At 42.2% G+C, this 24,856-nt stretch overlaps 1 protein-coding gene across 2 annotated transcripts; it reads right to left on the minus strand.

Annotated features, from left to right (window-relative positions):
• Window positions 1-3,574: 3,574 nt before the first annotated feature.
• Window positions 3,575-22,237, minus strand: atp8b3 (ATPase phospholipid transporting 8B3). 2 transcript variants are annotated; one of them, XM_052074749.1, is made up of 29 exons: window positions 22,033-22,237; window positions 20,930-21,092; window positions 20,235-20,308; window positions 18,840-18,931; window positions 18,643-18,756; window positions 18,328-18,426; window positions 16,669-16,730; window positions 15,716-15,788; window positions 15,062-15,132; window positions 14,427-14,518; window positions 14,150-14,308; window positions 12,954-13,042; window positions 12,369-12,562; window positions 12,077-12,285; window positions 11,939-11,970; window positions 11,669-11,825; window positions 10,798-10,986; window positions 10,584-10,696; window positions 10,108-10,275; window positions 9,498-9,609; window positions 9,341-9,416; window positions 9,138-9,261; window positions 8,489-8,675; window positions 8,188-8,411; window positions 7,962-8,045; window positions 6,181-6,405; window positions 5,956-6,094; window positions 4,742-4,872; window positions 3,575-3,721 (listed from the first exon to the last, which is right to left on the minus strand). In XM_052074749.1, exons 2-29 carry the CDS (start codon window positions 20,938-20,940, stop codon window positions 3,677-3,679), a joined length of 3,345 nt encoding a protein of 1,114 aa, XP_051930709.1. In that variant the 5' UTR covers window positions 20,941-21,092; window positions 22,033-22,237; the 3' UTR covers window positions 3,575-3,676. The 2 variants fall into 2 exon arrangements, with proteins under 2 accessions (XP_051930709.1, XP_051930710.1); XM_052074750.1 differs by lacking the exons at window positions 14,427-14,518; window positions 15,062-15,132; window positions 15,716-15,788; ... (5 more) ...; window positions 20,930-21,092; window positions 22,033-22,237 and adding an exon at window positions 13,688-13,796 and having other exon boundaries at window positions 9,341-9,609; window positions 14,150-14,203.
• Window positions 22,238-24,856: the final 2,619 nt, after the last annotated feature.

A 24,856-nucleotide genomic window follows, 5' to 3' on the forward strand; every position in this document is an offset into this window, starting at 1 on the left:
AGAGAGACCATTTTCACACAATTTCAGACCACTTCCCGCGTCCCGTGTCGTCCTGCAATTATCTTTCTTCACTTCCCGCTGTCCTACTTCAAAGATAGCACAAAAAAGTACGATTTTTCTGTTGCAACAATGGTATTTAGGAAAACAGTACATTGTGGTCTCTTTTAAATGTTTTTGGCGCCTGTGAAAAAAATTACCAAACCTTTGCCAAGGCCAAACAGCTAATATTGTTGAAGAAAAAAATGAGGCACGAAGGAACCTGCAGCCCTTTTTACATTACTTCTAAAAGGTACGGTAGTATTTTCCGTCCTTTTTTTCTGTGTCACAATTTTGCTTCGGTGATAGCAGTCAGAGATAGTTAGAGGAAGTGTTGGTAAAAGTCTGTGGCTTTCCGTTTCGCATGCTATGCGCCTTCTTTATTTTGTACAACGCCAATTGTAACTCAAACAATTGCGCCAGTCCAGTGATGAGCAAGTACCGACAACTGAAGTGAAGCTAGGTCGAGTAAGACGTTGCCAAAGTGGTCTGCCATATGCGTGAAAAGGTCCTTTTGCAAACCAAATCGATTAACAAACCAAAGAAGAATATCTCACTCTTGTTGGCTTTCTTCTGTCCCTTAAGTTGTCTTTTCTCTCGGGTGGGGTTGGAATTACTTTTGCGGGCGTGTTCAAGTACTCCTGATGTTCTTAGAGAATAACAAAGACCAACACCTTTAGTTGAAAAGGTGGTCCTTTTTTTTGTTGTTGTTCCTTTTGTGCATGGATATTGTATAACTGTATAGAAACCAACAGGAATGACCTGTGATTTTTGTGTGGGAGTAGGAGAAAAGGAAAGACCGGGGAGAGGGTGGGAATATTTTGGTTAGCTTTAAAAAACAAACAAAAAAAACAAATAACAGAAAACAGACAAAGATTTGGGTTTTCAGCATTGGAGGGGGTCGTCATTTTTAGATTTTCCGTCACTGGTTGTGTGCATGTGTTGTTGCAACCCCCCCACCCCCTCATGTTTCTTTGATGTATATAACTCCAGACAGTAGGGGGCAGTGTGCGCTTGAGGAGGTCAAACTCCTCTCCTCCCAATCAATAGCATTCATTCCTCAGCTTTTGGCGGTCGTCTGGCTCGTGTCCTGCCAATATGTGCGTCCTGCTTTTCCAAAGACAAGGCTGTTCACTTGGAGTTAATCAGAGGGACGCACACAGGCCCGAGCCGACCCCTGAACTCGCTTCATCTGTCCGCGTGCTTCTCTTCAATCTGTGTACCGAGTGCGTGCGTTTGTATCTTTGTGAACGACCAAGTGTTCCTCATGTTCTTTTTAAAGTATGGGTTGCAATATCTGTCATGCCAAAACCATTTCTTGACCAAAAACAAGCGACGGCGGACGATCAATCCCGTGAGGGCGACGACCTCGGCATTTACTGTCAAACAGTCTCACGTGCATGTCGTTTCGCGTCCACGGGATTGGTCGCTCGGTCGACGGGATGCGGAGGTGGGGGCCCGCCGACGTCGATGCTCCCCCTCCCCAGTCACACTGTGCTCTCCCTCTTTTGTTACCTGTTAATCAATCAGAACCAAGTGTCTTTGTGATGGTAGAAGACAATCAGTTTCAAAACAAAAAAGGTAGAGAGAGCGAGAGAGTGGGGCAGGCCAGTGAGGGAGGACAAAAGGGGGAGGGCAAGGACTGAATAAAATCACGGGTTGGGGGGGAAGAGGCTGTCTGAGTCACGACGGGCTGCTGCGTCCGACTGTCAAACACCCGGTGACACGTTCCCTCCGCATGCAAACAAATCTGAGAAATAAGCGTTAAAAAAAAAAAAATCAATTGCACCCCCTCCCACACTCACAGCATAGTGCACCGCAGGAGTGTTGTGGTGCAGTGACCATGCATCCTATCACCCGTCACTTGCATCCTGCTGATAGGGGTCGGGGGGGGATAAATCATAAAAAGGCTCCGGTTGGTGGCTTTTGCACACAGAACTATGCAATCACCTGACCCTCCCAATCTTAATCGTTGCTGCTGGGTCAGAGTGTAGAACCCCCACTCCTACCCCTCGAATATCATTTCCCCAAAACACCTCCCACATCTTTTACCATCCAACCACACAGCAGGCAGCAGAGCGCCCCCTTGCCACTAAAGTAGCGAGTGGCCGGGCGGGGGCGACTTTGTACTGATGTCACACCAAAACTGCCACCGACACAAAATGGAGTCTGACATTTTCCATTTGTTGTTAGCGATGTCCCATCGTCTTTGCGAGCACCCCCCCCCCCCCCCCCACACACCCATAGTGCCAAGGAAGGGCCACACACAATCAGCGCAAAGACACTCGCATCGCATTTCTACGTTTACAAAGTGGTGTGGAGATGGTGGCTTGTATTGCACTGACAAACAGACAGACACACACAGAGGGAGAGGGCAATGTCGGCCTTTTGAAACCAAAGATGAAAACGGAGGGTATGACAATCGGCGAGCAAACCGAGAAGACAATGTTCAGCTCTCCTTGCTGCTCTATGGGTCATGTGATATATCAGTTGACCATTCCACTTCGTACACACACACACGCTTCCATCGATGCACCAAATAGACGAGGGAAATGCCCACGTGCAAAACGTCTACTCAGAGAGCCTCTTTTGCCCCTCCTCCCACTGCAGAAGCCAGAGAGCCTGTGGAGGACTTCTTTTTGGGGGTGTGGTATTTTCTTTTTTTTTTCTTTTTTTTAAGTTTTGCTCTTGTGGAGACTTTGAAAACGGAAAATGAAAAAAAAACTGCTTAAAAAACATGTTAAAAAGGATAATATGGGTACATTTGCGTGTTTTCAAATAAATTAAAATAAAACGATTGTAAAACAAAGGTCTCGTCATTGGTTTGTTGTGCTTGTTTGGAAATTCTAACTTCTACTTGGCGCACGCACCCACAGCCACACCCGCACATTTGTATGACTGCATTATAGTGCCCCCGATGGCCAGAAAGGCATGCACTCAGAAGGGAACACAAAGGTTGGAACCGATTGCTGTACTGGTATTTCCATTCATCCATTTTCCAATCCGCTTATCCTCACAAGGGTCAAAAGGGGGTGCCAGAGCCCCGTCTTCAGGCAGTAGGCGGGGGACACCCTGAACTGGTTGCCAGCTAATCGCAGGACACACAGACGAACAACCATCCGCCCTCACAGTCACACCTCGGGACAATATGGAGTGTTCAATCAGCCTGCCATGCATGTTCTTGGAATGTGGGAGGGAAGCGGAGGACCCGGAGATAACCCACGCAGGCACATAAGGTAAAAATTATTTGAGATCTGGTATGTAAAAATGTTTTCAGTGAACGAGCGTGGTCACAAAATGAATTCAACGCACACATTAAGTCAATTAGATTTTTACTTTCACTCCATTGAGATCCAATTCCCAGGACGAAAAATTTCACAGGACACAAATGCTACAGTTTATTTGAAAACCCTTGTCTTAAATATGAGTGCGCTCTCAACTGAAAATGAATTCAAACTGCTCGACAGTGTTCCCGTATTTGCCCTCTCAAAAGTCACTGAGAATTTCTTTTTTTTTTTTTTCCCATAACGTGGACAGGTTCCACCACTGTATTTTTCATTCATGGCCATCCCTACATCCACGAATGTGCTTCAAACAGGTCCTTGATTGATGAAGAATGGCAAAGAGAAGTCTTCCTTTTTCACTGTGTCCTCAGTTCCACTGGCTGGTGGGACATGCTGTGAACCTGCATCACATCCAGGTAAAATCTCATCAGCGGCCCCTCGAACCGTGTGGCTTAAGAAACCGTCATTGCAAAATGAGTCCCAAGTCGCACAGGTAGATTTCGAGACACGAGGCGATAATGGTCCAGTCGGTCAAACGTCTACCTCATTCAACGATTCAAGCTTCATTTTCATCATATAACCGTTGTTCAAAAATCCCATTTTGTAAAAGGTACGCAAAAAAAAAAAAAAAAATCAGCTGTTATCTCCCCAAAAAAAAAGCAAAACAGTCGCTCATTACCTTGCCGTTGTTGTTGACGTCCATGCAGGGAATCCCCAATATAAAGGTATCGGGATAAAAATGACTATTCCGTTATGCTCATTTTGTATTCATTCTATAAGTCATTATAAACTCATATTAGGATGGGAATCCGAAAACATTCCATAAACAATCCCCATTAACTGTCGCATCGCAACTATTTCTACGCCGGTGCTCACGGCTCCAAAACGTGACCTATGATTGCTCCTTTGCAGCTTGTGTGAGCAGCGTAATTGGCACGTAGGCGAAAGGGGGCATTAGGGGCCATTGTTATGTATACCAATTCGTATCTGCAGCGGTAATTTAACGAGACCTCATGGCAATGACAAACTTCACGTGCAATCAATAGCCCACATTTGTGAGAGTATTTTGTAGTGCGGCATAACATGGAAAATTTGGATTCTAAGAGGAAACTCAAGTTCTAGCTATGTAACGAATAGCTCAGCACAATGGTTGATGTCATTTCTCTTTTTGGTCATGCCAAAATTGTATTTCTTAAATATGGGCCACGGTGACTCATTTTGCTCAAATGAAGCTCATTGAAAAACAGCTTCTGGGTGGAGGTGCCACCAAGGGATATGGTTCAACATACAATGATTGGAACCCATGAATCCTTGGAGTTCTTACAATTCCCAGAAGTACCACGGACAACTCTACATCAAAGCACCGCAAAGTTATTTGACATTAGAGTTACTCGCAGAAAGTAGTGCGCAACAAGTCTCACCTTATGTTTAGCGTGGACAGTTCGGATGACATCGAGAGTGAGGAATGTCATTGAGGGCAAGACTGCTGTCCAGGCAGTGAGCAGAGCTGTGAGCCACACGACTGGATCTGTGAAGGCCTCGTCAGACGCACCTGAAGAAAAGCCCATAAATGGTCAAACAACACAGTTAGTCCATTCATTTAAGACGGCAAAATAGATACAGGGCTTTTAATGTGAGACATATCGCTAGTTTAGCATGCGACTTCCCGACACCACGAGATTTACAGTACCAAAAGAATGGGTTTCTACCTTTGGCCACAATGTGACGCAGGATTCTAGCCATTTTAAAGTAAAAAGGAAAACGTCATTGTTAGAAGTTTCGGCCAACCGGGTGTGCGTTCGGAAATTCACTGACACCTTAATGAGAGAGTGTTCAGAGTGGCAAAGCACACTCGCCTCCCATTCATTTCCTTTGTTACAAATCAGTCAGTAGCTCGTTCTTGAACCGTCTCCATCGATACTGCCAAACATACTGGGCTCCGGCACTCCGTTTTTGGGGCACTCTCAAAAATTGAACAGCACATTTTATCAATGCTATGAGTTTCCAAAGAGTCGCAGTGTGCGCTCAGAGCGTATTTCCAAACACAGTGACGATCAGGAAATGGGGATTTTGGATGATGAGTGCGAGCTTCATTGTTCTTAGTCTCGGTTTTGGTCAAATATATTTTTCAATAAAAATATACCCTTGAGCCACTTGGATATGTGGGTTTTTTTCTTAATGATGCATCATTTGCCTGCTGCGGCTTATACTTCAGGAGCAACTTTTAGTCAGAAAAATACAGTCAATAGCAAGGTGACTATAGTTAGCAAAACTGTACAAAATAATTTAACTAGAACTAAAAAAACATTTGTGAAGAAAATAAAATAAAAAATAGATTAAAACAAATCAACAAAGATAACCAACTTACATGTTACATTTACAAGCCTCACTACAATTACAGCGAAAATGTAGGGATTAAAAAAAAATGTAGGTTTGCTCTGCCCATTTGATTTGTGGATGGTTGTTCACCTGCTTATTATTCATATTTTTAAATATGCTTATGGTGGGCAGGAACTCCAAACAGCCTAATATTGTTTTTTGTATTCAAGAAATTCAAGTGACTTTTCCATAAGATGTTTCCATAAATTTTAAATTGATCAAAACAAGGACGATGCTAAATCAAGTACAACCATACCGTAAAATAAATAATCAGCCGGTGAACTCTGGAACAGGAACTTGCTATGTGTGATCCTGGAGCAGATGAAGTAGAGCAGCACAGAAACACACACGGCTCCTATACTGAACTTTGTCCAGTGTCTAGTCAACAGCACGATCTGATGGAAGAAAACCAATGTCATTTTGAGATTAGGTCAAGCAAAATTACAATACTGGTGTTCCATTCTTTGTGTGCAACTCTGACCTCTATGTTGGCAGTAAATACGGCTGCCATGGACACAGTGACCGCCATGGTCTGGTAGTCGACGGCAGTGTCGTAGTAGACTCCACACGGAATGAAGAAGAGAACAAGTGAAGCATAGAGGGCGTATAGGAGTGACGTAAACAACACCAGGGGCCCGGAAAGCTCCTGCCTCTGTCCACACTTGTAAAGCTCAGGCCACCTGAGGCTGCTCTCTGCGCTCACATCCTACAATGCGACAAGAGTGTCACTCTGCACTTTGTGGCCGCTGTGGCTTGACTAGCACAAAGCTAAGGATAGTAACACTGGGCAATGGCTGCATCTTTATTGAGACATTGATAACCCAAAAACAAAAACCACAGTTCCATAGTTTATAAATGGCAGTGTTGTACAACATTGAAGCAATAGTGTGGGGGGGGGGGGGGGTGATGGTTGGTATGATGTCCTTTTTCTGACATGTGGCTTCATACTTGCTTTCTTTACTGGACTCAGCTTGATTCTCATCTGTAATTTACAAAGTCATTCAGTATAAAAATGTTCATATGATAAAATACTTGGCTGCAGTGTAACGCTTAGAAGCTCAAAACAGTAAAATTCAGTTTTAGTAAAACAACACAACTGTAAGTACAATACAAACAAAACAAAAGCTACCCAATGCTTTGGGCTGGTGTTAAAGCTTAAGTAAAAGTTAAATCACAACAAAGCTAAAAGGTAATATCTAACTAATAGCTTATCCTTTAGCTAATTGCAACTGTTAAAGTTAGCCAGTAGCAAAAATGCACCTGGAACTTTTGGTTAATAAGGATTCTAGCTAAAAAAGGCTAAGCAGAGTGATTGTTGAAAGACTGGGACCAGTTGAGACTGGACCAATAAAACGGGTTCAGTCCACTGTTAGAAAGCAGGAATAGAGAAAAAAATACTTACCATAATTGTTGCTCTGTAACATAGTTAATTGAAATGGAAGGAGCTGGAAAGTTTCATCCAAAATGGGAATGGTGAACCAGGAGCTGATGTCAAAATACACCGTCCACTATTTAGCTGCAAAATAATCTTCCTAAACTTTGTTGACCCATAAATGAGTTACCAAATCATCCAACAAAAGAAATAGCAATAACCAGCAAAATCTTTGCACGTTCAACAAGGTCGCCGGAGAGAGATGACAATGTATTCGTTCTTTTTACCTTAGAGTGGAGTTGCTTGCATTCAATGTCAGGCTCATGGGGATTACAGGCAAATAGAAGTCAGGACCTTATATAGAGGAAGAGCTAATTGGATCATACCGATTTCCTGCATTGTTAAGGGGGGTTTTGGAATGTCATTGTTGTATTCTTTTTATAGGTTCCGTGTTGACATATACAGTATATATATATATATATATATATATATATATATATATTTTTTTTTTTTAGTGAGTAAAAGTATTATTCCTGCTGTTAATAAAATGTTTCAAAACAGATTTAGTTGTAATTTTTGTTGTTAGGGCTCTCCAATTACAACTCTAAAATTATGAGCTCTTCGCAACCAACTTCGGCTTCACTCATGTTAAAATAATAAGAAATTAAATATGTGAAATTATCCTTTGTGCAAAAACACCAGATAAAGATTATTTCTACATGTGTATGTGTATATATATATATATACACATACACACAGTGTATACACTCACTTTTAGTTTCATTCATTTAGCTCCATTTAAGTATCCTTCGAACAGACCCGTCATACTGAATTATTATTATATTAATATTAGTGTTACAAATGGGAGGGAAAAAAGCCAACTCTCTCACCTTTTCAAAGATGGCCACAAAGAAAATCTGGACTGATGTGTAGAAGGTAGTGTAAAATGCAATGAACCATGTCTCATACAAAGACTGCAAGACAGAAACAGTGTTTTCAGTGTTTCTACTGTGCAAAAAAAAAAGATTTATAATCTTTCATGTGAGAAGTTTCACTTTATTTCACAAAATTACTACTGTGCACTCCTGCTTGGCTTGACTTGACTGAACACCCTACCTGAGCACTGTAGCCATTGAAGATGCCAAACCACAGGTGCACTAGCGCAAAGCTACATGTCTTGAACAGGAAGTAGCGCAGGAAGAGGGAGATGCGCCGATACGACCAGCGCCCGTGGACTAGCAGAAGCTTCTGCAGGAATCTGAAACGAGACAATGAAAAATCTGCGCTCTGTACAGCTTGACCTCCCTCCACTCCGGTCAGTCCCACGCCGATGTGGGCCGCTAAAATGGACAAAAGACATGGTTTAATACTAAAGTGTGAGGAAAAACAACAATCTTGTTTTGGATCATCCACTCACTCTTGATCATGTTTACATCATTGGCACCATCTCCGATGGACAACGTGATAGAGCTTGTGTGCTTCCTGACCAAATTAACAATGTCCGCCTTCTGGCCAGGTGTTACCCGGCAGCACAACACCGTCTGACACTGTCGGGCTAGGCTCATGAACTTGGCGCCCCACTCTGGTCTCTGGTCAAAATCTGTCTATTAAGAAATATCAGGTTAACTTTGACATTATCGTTTTTCTTTTCATTGTTTTATATTCATGGGCTCCAAATGTTTTACATACAAATAGTTTCACTCATTATGTACTACTCCATTAGCACAGGTTAGAGACAGACTGTCACATTCGATCTAAAGTACAAATACAGGTATGTTCCCATTGTAGGAATGGAACTATTGATGACTGACTGTAAAAAGATAATAGTGGTGTCCCACAAGGCTCTTAAACCGGTCAACTAATTTTTACATCACACATTGGTGGTACCTTGACTTACGAGTGCTCTAATTTCGTTTTTTTTAGTCACAAACTCTTACCCGATTGATTTTTGTGCTGTGAACCAAACTTCTGTATATAAAAACACTCAAAGTGTTACTTGCAGTAGTGTTGTAGCTAGTAATCCGCACTTTAGCGCTGATAAAAAATGTATAATTCTTCATTTTTACCAGCTCAGGTCCAGTCAGGACCACAGCAGTCTGTACGCCTGGCTTGTCCTTTTCAACCGCCCACAGCTCTGTCTGTTGGATTTTGTGGAAATGGCCTCCCGGGTCTGGCGATTGGAGGATCTGTCTGTGGCTCAAACATACAAAATTAGTAATAGGATACTTTCTTGTTCCCTCATTTGTCTTCATTCTCATCACGTTTTAACCTCAACTCTTGCCATTCCAGTAATCTCGTGTCAGGATCCAGGAGTTTACAGGCATATCCAATGTTGACTGCCGTCTCTTGAGGGTAGAAACAATTACAAAACGTGGGAGGACAAAGTAAATGCTGGTCTGCATTGCGCTGGTGTTGACATACAGTACCTTTTTTGTCCCCCGTAAGAACCCATACTTTAATCCCAGCCTGTTTAAGGAGAGAAATCGTCTCGGGAACGCCTTCCTGGAGTCGGTCCTCTATGGCTGTAACCCCTAAAAGCTATAGATCACAAAAGTTATACCGTATTTCACTGTGGGTGCTGCAAAAGTTATAGAAAGAATGCTATTCATCCACTGTCAAATGTATTTGATAAATTGGATTTTCTTTCACCCTTCCATGTATACAGAAGTCAGCTTTTCAAGTCTTAAGATATGTCTGCATTCCTACAAAAATACACATCCAGTGTTGAGTCACCCTCAGTGTTCGGTACAGTGGACAGAACAATTCAAAACATTTTCCTCAATGCACATGAGTGTCTGTGATAAAGTCGTGCATTGCACATATTTGACGTACAATTTATCATCAAGACGATTTGAATATGAAGATTTGAATGTCTGACCATTGACAAATCAGTTTTTGCAAATGCATCAAAACACCTTAATTTAACCCTTTGGTGCACCGTGTAACTTATCTTGATCAGCAGTACACTGTAGTAACCGCTGTCCTGACAGGGTTAAAGAACATTAAATGCACTGAAATAATTCATAGCAAGCCCACCTGGAGATTTCGCTCCATCTCATTATGAAGCTTCTCTAGCAGAGCATTGCGGTCAAAGGTCGGCATCGCAGCAGCCTGAGCTAGAGTTCTACTCCACTGCTCCCATGATGTCTCCGAAACCGATCGAACAGCAATGCACAAGGTCCTCAGACTGGCCTTGGAAAACAGCTGGAAAAACATAGCAGTATGCGTGATGACCTCCAGCAAAGCAGGCCAATCATAAACATAACAGTTTGACTTGATGGTATTCAAGGTAAACCCGGTACACTGGTTAGTCACCGCTACTTGGAAGAGAGAGTACAAGAATTCCCTTGGGCAACGCTGCTTTACCAAGTCAAAAGACAGATATTATCTGGTGAATTATAGCAGCTGGTTTTGTTAAATTTCCATTCGGGTCCCTCAAAGAAGTAGATGTTGCGCAAGTCCACCTATTGTTGTGTCCGAACAGCGCTTTTGTGTGCATGTACTCGATGTACCTCCAAGGCTTGTTCAGTGCTCTCAAGATGTGCACAGTCCCTCTGCAGCCTCTCCAGTATCACTATGTCAGCTCCCTTACAGTACAGTTTTAAAGCCCCCTCTGGCTCCCGGACTGCATCAAATTGGAACAAATAAAGCAAACCATGGAGAGCAACCCCCAAAATTAGCTGTAGAAAGAGGGAGGATAAAGCATGAAAACATTGGCTCCCTCACCCAGTACTGACATCCGTCTTCTGTGGCTGGTGAAGTCAACCAACGCCAGCAGCTTATAATGACGCGTGACACCCATCTCGGAGATAACCATATCATCTCGCGTTCTGGACAGGAAGACCCAACCCAGCTCCCTGGCGGCGCTGACAAGTGCCTCCTCATCAGGAGACGCTGCTTGGTAAACTGGAGCATCTGAGAGGAAATGAGTAGGAGAATATCATTAAAAGTGGTCGATGTGGCACGGGTAGAGGTGGAGAAGATGGTCAGCAAACTAAAGCTAAGCTAAACTCCAGCAGGTGGATGCCAAATGTTCTATTTGTATATGTAAACTGCCATGTTTATGCTAAAGTAGCGTTTATTTGATGCTTTAATATGACCACAACGGTGATGCTAATTTCAGTTTTCCCATCTATGGAGTTTAGTTTTGTTTGTTAATGTTGTTGCATAAAACGTATACAGTAATAATTTGACAGAAAGTAAGGTAAGTAAAATAGTAAAAAGGAAAGAGAAATCAGTCATCATTCAACACAATTATTATGTTCAAGGGAGTAAAAACGTATCTAGTCCTACCCCATTTGCCATTGTATGTTAGCATTAAGCTAGCACACTTATTTTAAGATAAAGAAAATGACAGTGCTGTGTAAAAAGTACTTTGAATGAACATTTATGAAAAAAATAGCTTGATGCAAGCACTGGACTTTATTTTTGAAGAATTGAACACCTTCTGCCAAATTGCTGCTAGTTGTGAAATCCACTCGTGCTCGTGACTAAAATTTTTGCTTCCAATTAAAGACACTAAATCAGCCAAGTGACGGATCGTTTCTTGGAAAACTCGTTAGTAACTCGGGGTCCCACTGCATATACTTCCTCTAACCGTCTTTCCACTGGGCCATGACAGTGTGACACACAGTCAGTGCAGTGAAGAATCGCCTGACCGTCGGACACTTTTGCGCTCGGAGACGCTCCACCAGGGTCGGTGCCCACATGTACAGACCACCACGGGACAACGGATTCCAGGTGAGGTCCATCGGCTACGCATGCAAAAGTATGACAGAACGTACATTGCTTCTAACCAAAAATGACATCATGCTCTGTATTGTACAAAGTATATCATTGAGAATTCATGCAGAAGTGATCACTGTACCTCTATGTCCTCTGCCCTTGCTGAAGAATCACCTGTTGGAGTTAAAAATGAAACAATAAATCCAGGTACAGCAGTAACCCAAAAAAAAAAAGCCCAGACCCTATTGAAAATTCAATACAGATAAAAATGAGGCTTTACCATAGATCTCGCCAGCGATGCAGCATTGCCTGAATAGCAGACGATTTTGCGTTAAAGTTCCAGTTTTGTCACTCAGCAGGTATTCCACTTGACCCAGCTCTTCACACAGCGAGGTGTTCCGGGCCTGTGCTGGGCAATCTCCCTGACACCAGTAGATCTCCAAATCCCAATTAATAAACTTGCTGTGGAATGTTTGGATCATCTCAAAGCTGCGCGCGCACACACACACACACACACATCAGCAACATGACAGCCACACCCACACTATACATCGCAGCAGGTACCAACTGACGTGACATAAAGCATGATGGGCACGGCCGGGCTGAGCAGCATGAAGTAGCTCCAGTAGACCAGGAAGCCCGTGTAGACCGGGTCACCGTTGATAACCAGAGCAGACAGAAACCCTTTATGGATCATGACCCGGCTTGTAAACACCCCGCAGCCAATGGCCAGAAGAAGGACGGCCATTAGCAAAAACACCATTATCTGTGGACCCCAAACAGATGTTGTCTCAGTGGAAGCCTCATTAGGTTCATGAGATTAAATCCCAGGATGAGATTGCGATGGGATTCTGCATTGTTTGTTAGCATGAAGCTAAATGGGCAACACTGTTTGTTTAAAAAAATCCAAATGTCTCATTCTCTTTGTTTTGCAGTATATTATGACTGAAAACTTCAATTGGGAGTGGTGGCAAACATACAAAACCGCATTGAGTTCAACCAAATTTCTTGATAGTTATGTTGATTCTATACCCTAAGAATCCCTGCTCGATTCACACTTTAGACTCGAAAAACACACAAAAAGCAAAAATATATCATTTGGGGTTTCATTGTAGTCGTGTACATGTAAGCATCTCATTCGAAAATGCAGCACTCACCCCGATCACCACTCTGTTGAGAGTCTTCTCCAAGCGAGTTCTTTTTGCCCGTATTTTGCCACAGTTCCTCAGGATCTTTGTGTCGGCACCTGGGTCGGATAAGTATGAGAGCAAAAGTTCAAGCCCCGCCTTGACAAGACAGACAGGCGATGATGTGCCCTTGAGCAAGACGACCTTGCTGTACTGTGGTGAAACGAACGGAGAAGTGCCCCTGTCCACCCTCCTTGCCGGGATTCATGGACTAACTTGTTTATATTCGCTACTTTCTGACTACAAATGAATGCCAACATTCCAACGTGACAAAAGTCTTTGCACACAATTAATCAGACAGGGGTTGGACTAAACTCCTAAATTGTACCATCCCCTTCCTCTGATGGAGACCCTGAAATAAACCTTTACCAAACACATAAGAGAGGAACTGGATCACGCCCATGAGGCGTGACAATAAAGGAACAAGCTCTCAGTCTGCTGGGTTCGTCTCTTTCTCTTTTCTGCTGTTCTGTTCACTTCTCTTCGTCTGTTTGCTCGAAAGGCACAAAATAACGGCTTTGTGTTGCAGTGTGAGTCAAAATGTGTATTTTGCGTCTCATCAAAACACAGCGACGAGCAAAACAGAGAATGACAGGTCCGCCCTTCATGAACACACACTAGGAAGACTTCCCAAACTAGTTTTCATGGCTCTAAAGTAGAGTGCTCTATTTTTGTCTCATTTTAATTTGCCGTGTCCCCAATACCTTTGTCTTCGTGGTGAAAGTCAAGGCCTGGCTCAATCGAGCACGTGTGAGCGGGGTCGCAATGGGGCTGTATCGATACATGTGAAGTGACAAAGGGCGGAAAAGCCATCTGCGGAAGGTTTTGACGTATAGATTCACTTCACGACAACTGAGAGGGTCATAGCGCCGAGAGCCGCGACACCTCCTGCCCGGTCCAGTAATATCCGATCAATGATCACTTAAAACAGCGGACGAGCGTGCGAGCTGATCAGGGAGACGTTATGATGACACACATTTCAAAGGCGGTGTCCATAATTAGCCGTATAATGCATTCAACGCAATATCATTTGCCTTTGAAGCAAGTGGAGGGAGGCCACAATAGAAGATAAGCTAAAGACATTTTGGAAAGCACTTATTTGTGGCCTGCTTCCATAGACACTTTGAGGGTTCATTATACATGAATGTAAATGAATCTAACCATACCGGTGTATATGACCAAACCGTAGGCCATCAATGTGTTTCGTAGGACGGTGCCCCTAAGGAGTAGATGTTCAATGTCCAACAGGAAACGCTCGCCTCTCCAGTGCAGCTGCCCTCGAAAGGCGTGCATGCCGTCATTGGGTTCCTCGCAGAAAACCACGCCTGGGAAATTCATTCACAGATTTGTTCTTTTGCTGTATGATAAATATCCATATGTCTTTCCATAGCACGTCTCTATAGACAAATATTTTGGAAAATAAAATCCCCCAAAATGTTTCACCGTCAAAGTTGGCAAGCAGACACTCGGAGGGTTCCGATGTCAACCGGTCATGCGTCACAGCGAGAGCCTGTCGGCTCTTCAGGTTCGTCTCGCTGCAAGAGTAGAAATGATGCATTTCAATATTCGTTTGCATAAGATTTTGTGCATTTAGTCATTCAACCGTTCGTTTTTTACAGCGTTTGTCCTCCTCCAAGGTCATGAGTGAATTGCGGCCTATCACCGCTGACTTTGGGCGAGAGGCACAACCTGGATTGGTTGGGGTGACCATTGTCCGCTTTGCAGCTGGCGCTAGTATTACCCTTGACTGGTTGCCGTGACAACGGAAATGTACATTCTTTGTTTAGAAGTGTTATACTTACATGTGTGTGTATTGATTTGCATAGAAATATTTGTGATCGTTTCCTGTTAAATCTTGGTGAAATTATTCATCTCAAGACTATTTTATGGGGGAGTCGGACAAGAAAGAAGATCTGATGGTTCGAAAATAGTGGTGCCGAACTATAATTTCGTGATGACTAGAGCACAGTTAAAATAACAATGACAGAGCGACGCACTGACGATGACAGTTCTGCTTCGGCTCGAAATAATGACAGACAGAAGTGTGAGGCAGACGTGCTAATTCAAAAAAGTCTCACCCATCAATGTCAGCCGTTTCCACATAGGACAGACTGTGTGGTTCGGAGCTGCACAGGAGCACAACATCTGCCTGTGAATAACCATATGACTCAATTAGTAGTGAGGAAAAGTCAGGACAATTAATCCGAGGCTTTGTGACTAATTAATCTCAGTTGTTAAATCGACACATTTGTGATCTCACAACACGTAATAACACTTGCATCATTTGGGCCATCCGTGAGCAGAAAATCTACCAACTGGTAGCCAGCCAATCACAGGGCCCATGTAGACAAACAAGTATTAACACTCTGAGCGTTGTCAAATTCATTTTTGTCGCAGGCCACATTGTAGTTCCAGCTTCTGTCATTGGGCTGTTATAACGGTGAGACCATATAAAGGTTTGAGCGTGTCATTGTATTATTACGGCGCATACTGTGTGTAGACAACAAAATGCTGATTTTACTAGTTTGGAAATCAGTGCTTCGGGGATAAGCACATTATTTTGTCATGTAATAATTCACTGGGTGCTTCTTTACATTTTTTAAAAGTTGTAATGCAATAATAAAGAAGGAGCAACAGAATAGCATGCATCGATGTAGGTTAAGCCAAGGTCATTTGTGCATCTTTCTAAAAGAGTGTCATTGATATTTCATATGATAACTTGAGCAGCTCACAGGAATGGTTTGGTCTTTGTGGATGCGCACGATATCTCCCACGCACAGATCCTTCCAGTGCAACGTAGTGAAGCTGGAAGAGATGGCACAAATGAATCATTTGTCCTACCTCAATATGATCACCTGAATACTGAGAGATGGTTAAAAACACCACAACAGATGATTTTAAAAAATGGAGGCAAAAACAATGCTCCAAGGGGCTGGATGTTCGTGTCAGCATTCCTACTTTGATTTTTGACACATAGTAGCTTTAGTGTTGATAAGCGTCTCTCAGGGTTCGAGCTCTGATTTGATTATTGGATGCACAATAGCAGGAATGTGAATGAATCTCTTTCAGCATGCAAAAAATAAAATAAAATTATATATGTATAGATAGATATACATAGATAGATGGATAATGTTGCAGCGCGTTATCCAAACATAGCATCTTAAACTTAAACTTCCACGTCAAAATGAAAATAACTTGATGCAAGCATAATAGTCTCTCTCTCTCCCTCTCACGCACACACATTTAATGCCCGTCTCTCAGCATTCACCCCACCTAAGATTTATTAAACACTTATTAAACATAATAACACCTGCATCTGAGTTATTGTTTTCTGCTGAGATGAACATTTATGGTTTATTGATTCTTCATAGCGTTCTCCAAAATGAGCGAACACCTCCCTGTATACAATTGCATTAAAAGGATTAAATGACAATAAAACGACATGCTGAGAGATCACTCGATCTTGTTTTTCCCGCGGAATGCCTCATATTCCACACTAAACCGGGACCTTAGGGAGCATCCAGGCTTTCACTCATTTACACTTCATTAGAGCTTCTTTAGAAGCCTGTTTGGCAGCATTTGCTTTGCTCAAATCTCATTGGAGCAGTCCCGGATTGATACTGTGAAGAATTCTTTTGAGTGATTCACGTATCAATCTGGCACACCCTCCCGTCTTTGTGCTCACCTCTGGGAAATGAGCACGTCACACGGTCGCGAGTTGACCTCCGCGTCACTGCGTCTCCGCCCCTGGAAACAGGCAGAGGTGGCAAAAGCGCTCACACTCGAAGTAGGAATACAGATAGGTGTGGAACAAAAAGATGCACGCTCCATATATGTGGATAGGCTACGTCACACAAGTTGCCATTCTAACATCTCTGTGACACGAACACACACAAGACAATATACATACTCGCATCTGAAAGTTTTGATTGAGCAACTGTTTTTAATGCCCGATCAGGATTTCATTCTCAGTCACAAACACTTGGTGAAAAATCCAAATTTTTTTACCTTAATTGCGTTATTTCTAGTACAGCGGTACCTCTACTTACAAAATTAATTGGTTTTGGAAGAAATTTCTTAACAAGAAAAGTTTGTAAGTAGAGACACGATTGCCATGTAAATGCCCTAATCTGTTCCAAGCCGCCCGAAATTTCAGACAAATGTTTCCGAAAGCATAGAAATGCATCAAAATCTGTAACAAATACATGTTATAATTACATTATTGAACAATAAATGAGAGTTGTGAATCATGTAAAAAACTAAGATTAGAGTCAAGAATAAAAATCATGGTCATTTAACTTTTAACTGCATCTTCATTGTTTTTTTGCCCTCTTTAATTCATGTTCTGTCTCAGAAATGGTTTTTACCTGGCGTTTTGTAAAGTACTGATCTAAGGACCTTTGCTTTTGATGGCATTTAATAATCCTTTGAGAATGTCCAAGGCAAACATCGGCAGAGTGAGCGATCCCCCAACTCGTAAACACTTTTTCGGACTTGGAGCTACAAGTAGCAGCACATGCTGTATTTTTCCCTTTCATATCTTGAAATTTCTTTCGTAACAAGAGGCAATATTTTCCTGTTGAGGCGTTTCGTAACTTTCGTATGAAGAGAAAATTTTCATATGAAGAGACGTTCATAAGTAGAGGTCCCACTCTATGTCGTTTTTTAGGCCGTCATCTAGTGGGCCAACATGATATTTCCAAAATAAAACACTGGAAAATAAGGCAAGATTTTAGAGGAGCTGGTAGACTTTATCAAAGTTATGTCATCTAATCTAGTCATGGCTTGGGCGAATTTGTTCATTTTTTTTAAAGACAAAAAAGTAACATACTCCAGGTTTAAAGGGTTCCGTACAGTATTTATACTTAGTTACCTCCCACCACCGAGGACACGCGATGTGTGAAGGTGTCCGTGAAAAGGTTGGGACGGTAGGAAGCAGAAACGCCATTACGCGGCCCCCCAGCGGTGACACCAGCCAGGAGATTTACACCCTTTGCTAAATGATCAGTCAATAGGGAGGGGTCAAGCGAGCATTTCAGCCGGAGAGCCTTTAATGACTGTAACTCACCGGTGCACTTAACCACAGAGTCACGCATGCAAAACATCACCCCGACGTCGAGGAGGGAAAAGCTTTAATGATACAGCGGGGGAATTAATGCTACTGGGACGACTGGTTTTAGTCAATGAGGAGAGGACGAGGAGTCAATGAGGACGACGAAGGAGACTGTGGCAAAGGCTTCTGCGGCGACTCTTAAGAGAGCGTTGATGGCGGGTTGGAAGAGAGGCGGGCCGTGAGGAGCACGTGCCTGGCCCGAGGGATGCGGAGAGCGGCGGGCGGACTCACCATGTCGTTAATGAGGTCTTTTACGCCTCTCACTGACAGAATGAGGAGCAGCGGGATGATGGAGATGTACCACTGGATGGACGAGATGATGGGGACGCACTGGGAGGCACACAAACAACAAATGTACATGCATGAAAGAAATACAGTGAGGCTGTAAGATCGAAACGAACCCTTTTGGGGGCAGCGGTTACTACATTGGACAGCTTGTCATGTTATCAGGTTACATGAAAGGGTTTAAGGCGAATATGTGAAGACCCTTCATGAAAACCCAACCAATAAGAAGCCGAGAGGCCCGCTAGAGGGCAAATGACCGACCTGCAACGCCATCATGAAGAGAAAGTAGAGATTGGCGGCGCGCTGGAACTGCTCAAACAGCGTCATCGGCAGGAAGGTGAGGACTGAGTACTTATAGCTGCGCACCTGGTTGTCCTGGCAACAAGGTTATTAAATTACCTGACTGAAATTTCTCAATTTCATTTGAGCACACATTGGAGGAGGGAGCCGCCACTCACCGAGCAACGCCCCCAACGAAGGCCCAGAAAGGATTTCTTCTGCTGGCGCTTGTGGTAGCAACGTTGGTTGGCCCTCACCTGCCACGTGAGACCTGTGACAAAACATGAACCGATGTCAGAAAATCATCATGCGTGTTAACATGCCAGCATCTCTCAGGGGGAGGCGGACTCGACCATTCCGCCACCACAAGGAAGCCACAAATGACTCTCAAAGCATCCGGGGAGGAAACTTGAGCTGCAGAAACAAGGGTTTGCGCCAAATCACTCGTTCTTGAACTTGGGTGTGAGAGTCATTGCAAAAATAATTGGAAATACAAAGTAAACGATTATGCATTTTTAAAAGTGCATCTCTCGATACAGTATGTGGACTGGCATGTCAAATACAAACTAAATCAGCTTTGCCTTCCTTGGCTTTCAGCCAATCAAAAGCTCCGATTGTGACGTATGGCATTTGCAGCCTACTCGCACGCTTTTCTCGTATAAAGTTAGACAGCTGTACAAATATTTGCTGCTCGGGAAGCACGTGACACAAGTCAAAAGTCTTCAGCATGTTGACAAATAATTACTTGGAGCACACGTCTAGTGTGTGCTCATCATATTCTACTTGGTGTAACTCACATTTTTCCCCCCCCCCCCCGTTTGTTTTCATCGAAAATGATTTAATCTGACAACGTTTGGAGATAAATATTCACTATGATTTTGTGGTATACTTATCTTATTCTACTAAAAAATAAGCTCAATTCTATACCTGCAAAATTAAAAACAAACAGTATTTAAGTATTTTAGAAGTTGGCTTCCGTCTTGCTACTCAACCCCAAGCCTGATTGGTGGAGTGGAGATGGTTGTTCTTCTGGAAGGCTCTCGCTGGTCACCTCCCCAACAAAGGCCCTTCTCTCCTCTGATTGCTCAGTTTGGATGAGCAGCCAGCTCTAAATGGAAGAATCCTGTTGGTTCAGAACTCCTTCCATTTAGGGATGATGGAGGCCACTGAGCTCATTGAAAACTTGAGAGCAGCAAACATTTTTGTGCATCTCTGCCCCCGGATTTGTGCCTCAAGACATTGCTGTCCATCAGAGGTCTTGAGACAATTTCTTTTGACATAATGCATGGTTTGTGCACTGACACAGACTGTCTCCTGTGGGACCTTATCGGGAGAGGTGTGAGCCTTTCTAAATAAATCAGATGGATGTACAGGTGGACTCCAATTAAACTTTAGGAACAGCTCAAGGATGATCACTGGAAACATGATGCACCCGAGCTCGATTTTGACCTTGGCGGCAAAGGCTGTGAATACTTATGTCCATATGTTTTCTTAGTTTTTCTATCATGAATTCATTTGCAAAAAAAAAAAAAAAAATCTAAACACTTTTGACATAATGATCAAAAAAGACCTACCTGATTCTGCACTGTCCTTATCCATGATGAAGAGGAGGACGAGCTGTTTATGGACGTGTACAGCATGTACTGCGCCGAGACAAAAAGACACGTTTTAACTCTGTTATCTTGTTACTCATTACACGGTGTTGCCATGCCGACACATGTCCAGACTACAGTGAATGGTTTGTAAATTACCGCACATTTTAAAAAAACAATGGTGACAGAGCCAACCCAAGGCATTAACCAACTAATAACAATTTACATAGTTTTAAGACCAAATTGCACAACTTGGTTTTAAAAAATGATTCTTGTTATCTTGTTTCAGGTATCTCTTATAATAGGTTAGTATATATAGTAGGTCTTGGTTATTTTACACATCGAAATGTTTTAATTTGGTATACTTTATTGTTGTTCTTCCACTGCAAATTAGGTTAGCCAACCTAAAATGGCAAACTAGATGCAATGTAGCAGAACATTTCTGCCCAGATTTTAATTGATCTTGCCCCAAATCAACCACTTCATTACACTAGCAATAAATAAACTTTGTTGGTCATATACTAACGCCTGCCAGACAGATGGGGAAACAAAACATTCACATGACGACATTTCTGCCCATCCCCCAACATTAACAGATGCATAAACTTCATCAACATCCTCTTTTACTCTGTTCGTGTAACACACACACACAGAAGAAGACAAAAGATAACATTTACCTGTTCAGCATGGCCGAGACATTTTGCAAAGCATTGGTGACACGCTTTTTGGCTCATGTCCCTTCTTTCTCGCAGCTCGTACAGTCGTGATGTAACACAACCACGCCCATAGCGCTCCCAGGTGTGTCTTGCATCACGCTGTAAGTCCTCATACACAGTACACCTGTGAGCAGAGCTAAATGAGTGGAGGAAAGGCACGATCCTGCTCTTTCTGTTGTCAAACTACAGTATAAAAGCACAAAATACGATATTGAAAAGCTGTTATAAAATACTCAATCATTCCAAAATGTGATTTTTTTTTTTTAACTGGGAGTGCTGTACTGGATCACAACGCATTAGCGGGATGGATCATCTTACAGGTGGACAATGAGTGCATAACACAAAGCTTTGCATTCAGTGGCTCAGCAGCTGTGTTTGAATGTGCAAAGTGCAAGCCCGCCTTAAAAAAACAAACCCAACATCAAATATGTAGAATTTTAAAAAAATTAAGTGGCTGACCATTGGAAAGAAAATGTATCTCCAAATTTGGGTTTTTTTTTCTTTGTATCCAAGACACAAAGAAGGGGGTTCGTTGGGGTGGGGGAGGGGGGGGTTGAACACCTGCCCCCCGGCCAAAGCACACTCCACACAAGCAAAATTCTTGCTCCAATTTAAAACTGTAAGATCATAAATTACGGAGTTACGTGTATTTTATTTTATTTTTTTACTGAGACACAAATATTCACAAGTGCAAATATTTAGCATTTAGTTATCTAATTTTACTTAGAAAATTGTGTATGATTAAAAAAAAATCAAAATTAAATTATTGTTGATTTCTTGGTTGGAAAAAAAAAGTCAAAATAAAACTATCGATACATGCGACTGAAAGAAGTCTCCCGTGAGGATATTGCGCCTACTGGTGGATTTACGTGGCATTGAATAATAAGTAAAAGTATAGTCGTGACGTCAGGATGGTTAGAACGACAAGCCGTTGACTCCCATTTGTATGCAGGGTCCGTTGAATGCGTCATATGCGGTTTGGTGGCTCATTTCTGCCAATGTAAGAGTCTCACAACAGTGTGCGTGTCCTCATATTTACGTACATAATAGAAAACATCAATCACCTGTATGTGTACACAGCAGGTTGGCAGTTTGGATGATGTAAGAGATGGTTTTCTTTCCGCCAGATGTGGTTTACACCCCCAGGAGGATTGTTTGGACCATGGGAATGCAAAGGTGAAACGTGGGTTTGTTCATCCTGGCTGGTGGTGAGATTATGAAACAAAAATTGAAGCAAAAATGTGATGGTTGGTTGGCAAGCTTCTCTGAACAGGCGCATGATCAGACTCACTTCATGTTGCAGGAAGTTCTACTTCCTGATTTACTGCTTTCATCGTACTCGGAACCCACTTTTCCATCAGTAGTAACATTCTATGCTTGCATTATTAAAAAAAGAGACAAAGGAAACCACACTTGCAGACTGCGACACCCACTTTCCTGATGTCTGAGAAACTGCAATTTGGCAATGAATTTTGTTCCTAGGTATTGTAGGCCTCACTCAACTTGTCCATTTATCGGTCACACGATAGTAAAAGTCACCTTCTGAAACAAGCAAATGACAGTAAAACTTCTCTTTAAACAATACAAATGTTACAAAGAGCTCTCAGCCCTTAATGCGGTACTACTGCAAGATACAACCACAACATTAAAGTCAATGCTAATTTAACACTTCTCAAATGTGAGCCGTTGCCAGGTGTGGAAAAGTTGGAGCTTTCAATAAACCTATCGAACACGTATGTTTTTGGATTGTGAGAGGAAGTCGGAGTATCTCTGAAGAAAAAAAACAAACAAACAAACCCCTAGCAACTATGACACAGACGTGCTAACCACCAGCCCACGGCGTTTGCCTGAGCTAATGCCGACAAACAGACTGTCACTGCAATGAAAAATACAGCAGGGAGGCTCTGTTAATGGAAATAAAAGCCATATTTCCATTTGATGTCCAAACAGACCGTTTCTTCCCACTGAACTTTCCACTGTCCCGAGCACCATTTTACAGTTTTGTTTTACAGTTACATAACTAGCATGCGGTATGTTTTAAATGTAACGCTTAGACATTCGCAAACAGTTGGAGCTTTTATTGTTTAGTCATGAACAATGAGAACACTGCACACTCAATTCCAGCTTTTAAAACAAAGTACATTTACTATTCCTTTTGCAGAGAGCAGTTATTTTTGAACAGCCCAACAATGGAATGTTGGGCTGTTCAAAAATGTCTTTATAAACTCAAATATTTAGTGAATTAATTAAAATTGAGACCAAAAACAGGTTTAAATGTGTACAGTATTTAAAAAATATTTACACTCAATTTTGAGGTGATAATTTTTGTGAGTTATTTTTATTGTGATGATGAATTAGGCGATGCTTTTATTAATCAAATGAAAACAGTAACTTTTGACAGTTTTTAAATGACTGGAAAAAAGGTTTTATAGATTGCAGGCTTTGGATTGACCAAAATAAAAGTGATGTACGATCTTTGCAATTGTTACTTTTGAGAAGAAAAAAAATCGCTCGATGGGAATCTCCCGAATGGAAGTCAACCGTTTGGTTCTTCTAAAAATGTGCATGTGGGGTGATGGTGATGTACTGCAATCACGACACCCAGTGCGATTTGATGGGGTTAGGAGCTGACCGACACTATGGGAAACTTGAGCTGTGCTCAACTAGAAACTTTACCTGACCCTGGAAGGAAAACACTGAAACAATGTCCTACTTTCGTATCCTTCTGTGTCTTCACAGCGGTGAATTGATGAATAACCATCACAGTGAGCGTACGTGAATGTGTGCAAAATATACGACGCAAGTTTGTCCTCAACTTGAACTTGAACTTAAATAGACGGTAAATTCGGCGGTATAGTGTTTCGTTAAAAAAATGCAAATTGAAGGAGATAAACTCTTTCATGTTAATTATTCATTTTACTTTTACAAACACACAGTAGGTGGCTTACTTACGATAACTTGGTCCTTCATTCCAGCGAAATAAATAAGTACCAGTAGATGTCAGTAAAGGTCTGCAAATGACAAGAAAAACATTTTGACTCGTTCTGTTGTCATTTTATTCTTATAAGACTCTCAAAACACTTCGTCGTTTGGTCCCTCTTCCTTGAATTATTCCAAAATGGCGGAGCTAAACGAAACTCAACAGCAACAACAATCACAACAAAAACATTAGCCATAAAATGCATTTTGTTCAAACGCATCCAGAAGTTGGTGTAAACCTTTTCTTTCAAATAAAGTGTTCAATGTGGACTACGACTTTTTCATTATTCTACCAGTTGGCGCAACTGTCCCCTACTGAAAGCACGAAATCAGTACATTTAGCCTTTTTTTGCTAGCTTAAATGATTTTTAAGTACATATAGAAAAAAAAATTGAACTTTAAAACTGTATTTCTTTCAAAACATGTAAAAAGAAGCTTTAAAACAAAAAGCGATCCCTGAAGTTGAGTTTTTGCAGATGTTCTGATTGGGGGTACTGAATACAGTAGTGTCTGTTCAATCCACCCAAGTAAATTCCTGTACACACATCAAGACGATTCGCTTTAAACTGTAGACAATAAAGTGACAGACAAAGCGACCGTCGTCTTGCAACATGGCAGAATGTGCGGTTAGAGTGAGTCAGAAAAAGACAAGTGGTGCTGTGAGGTCACCCCCCCCCCCCCCACCCCAACTCCTGATCTGGGCAGCCCCCCGCAACTGCACAACCCAACACAATGTTCCACAGAACACCGATTTCGTATCTTTCACTCTTTAATGTGGCCATTCAAAGAGTTTACTTGTCAGGCGGGATTTTTTGTGTGCATCATATTATTTTTCACTGATATTCTATCTTCACAATCAAACAACCGTTATACTGTACTTGGAAACTGTTCCATTGTGGTTCTTGGCAG

The sequence above is a fragment of the Hippocampus zosterae genome, chromosome 8 (genome assembly GCF_025434085.1).
Source record: "Hippocampus zosterae strain Florida chromosome 8, ASM2543408v3, whole genome shotgun sequence".
Lineage (NCBI taxonomy): Eukaryota > Metazoa > Chordata > Actinopteri > Syngnathiformes > Syngnathidae > Hippocampus > Hippocampus zosterae.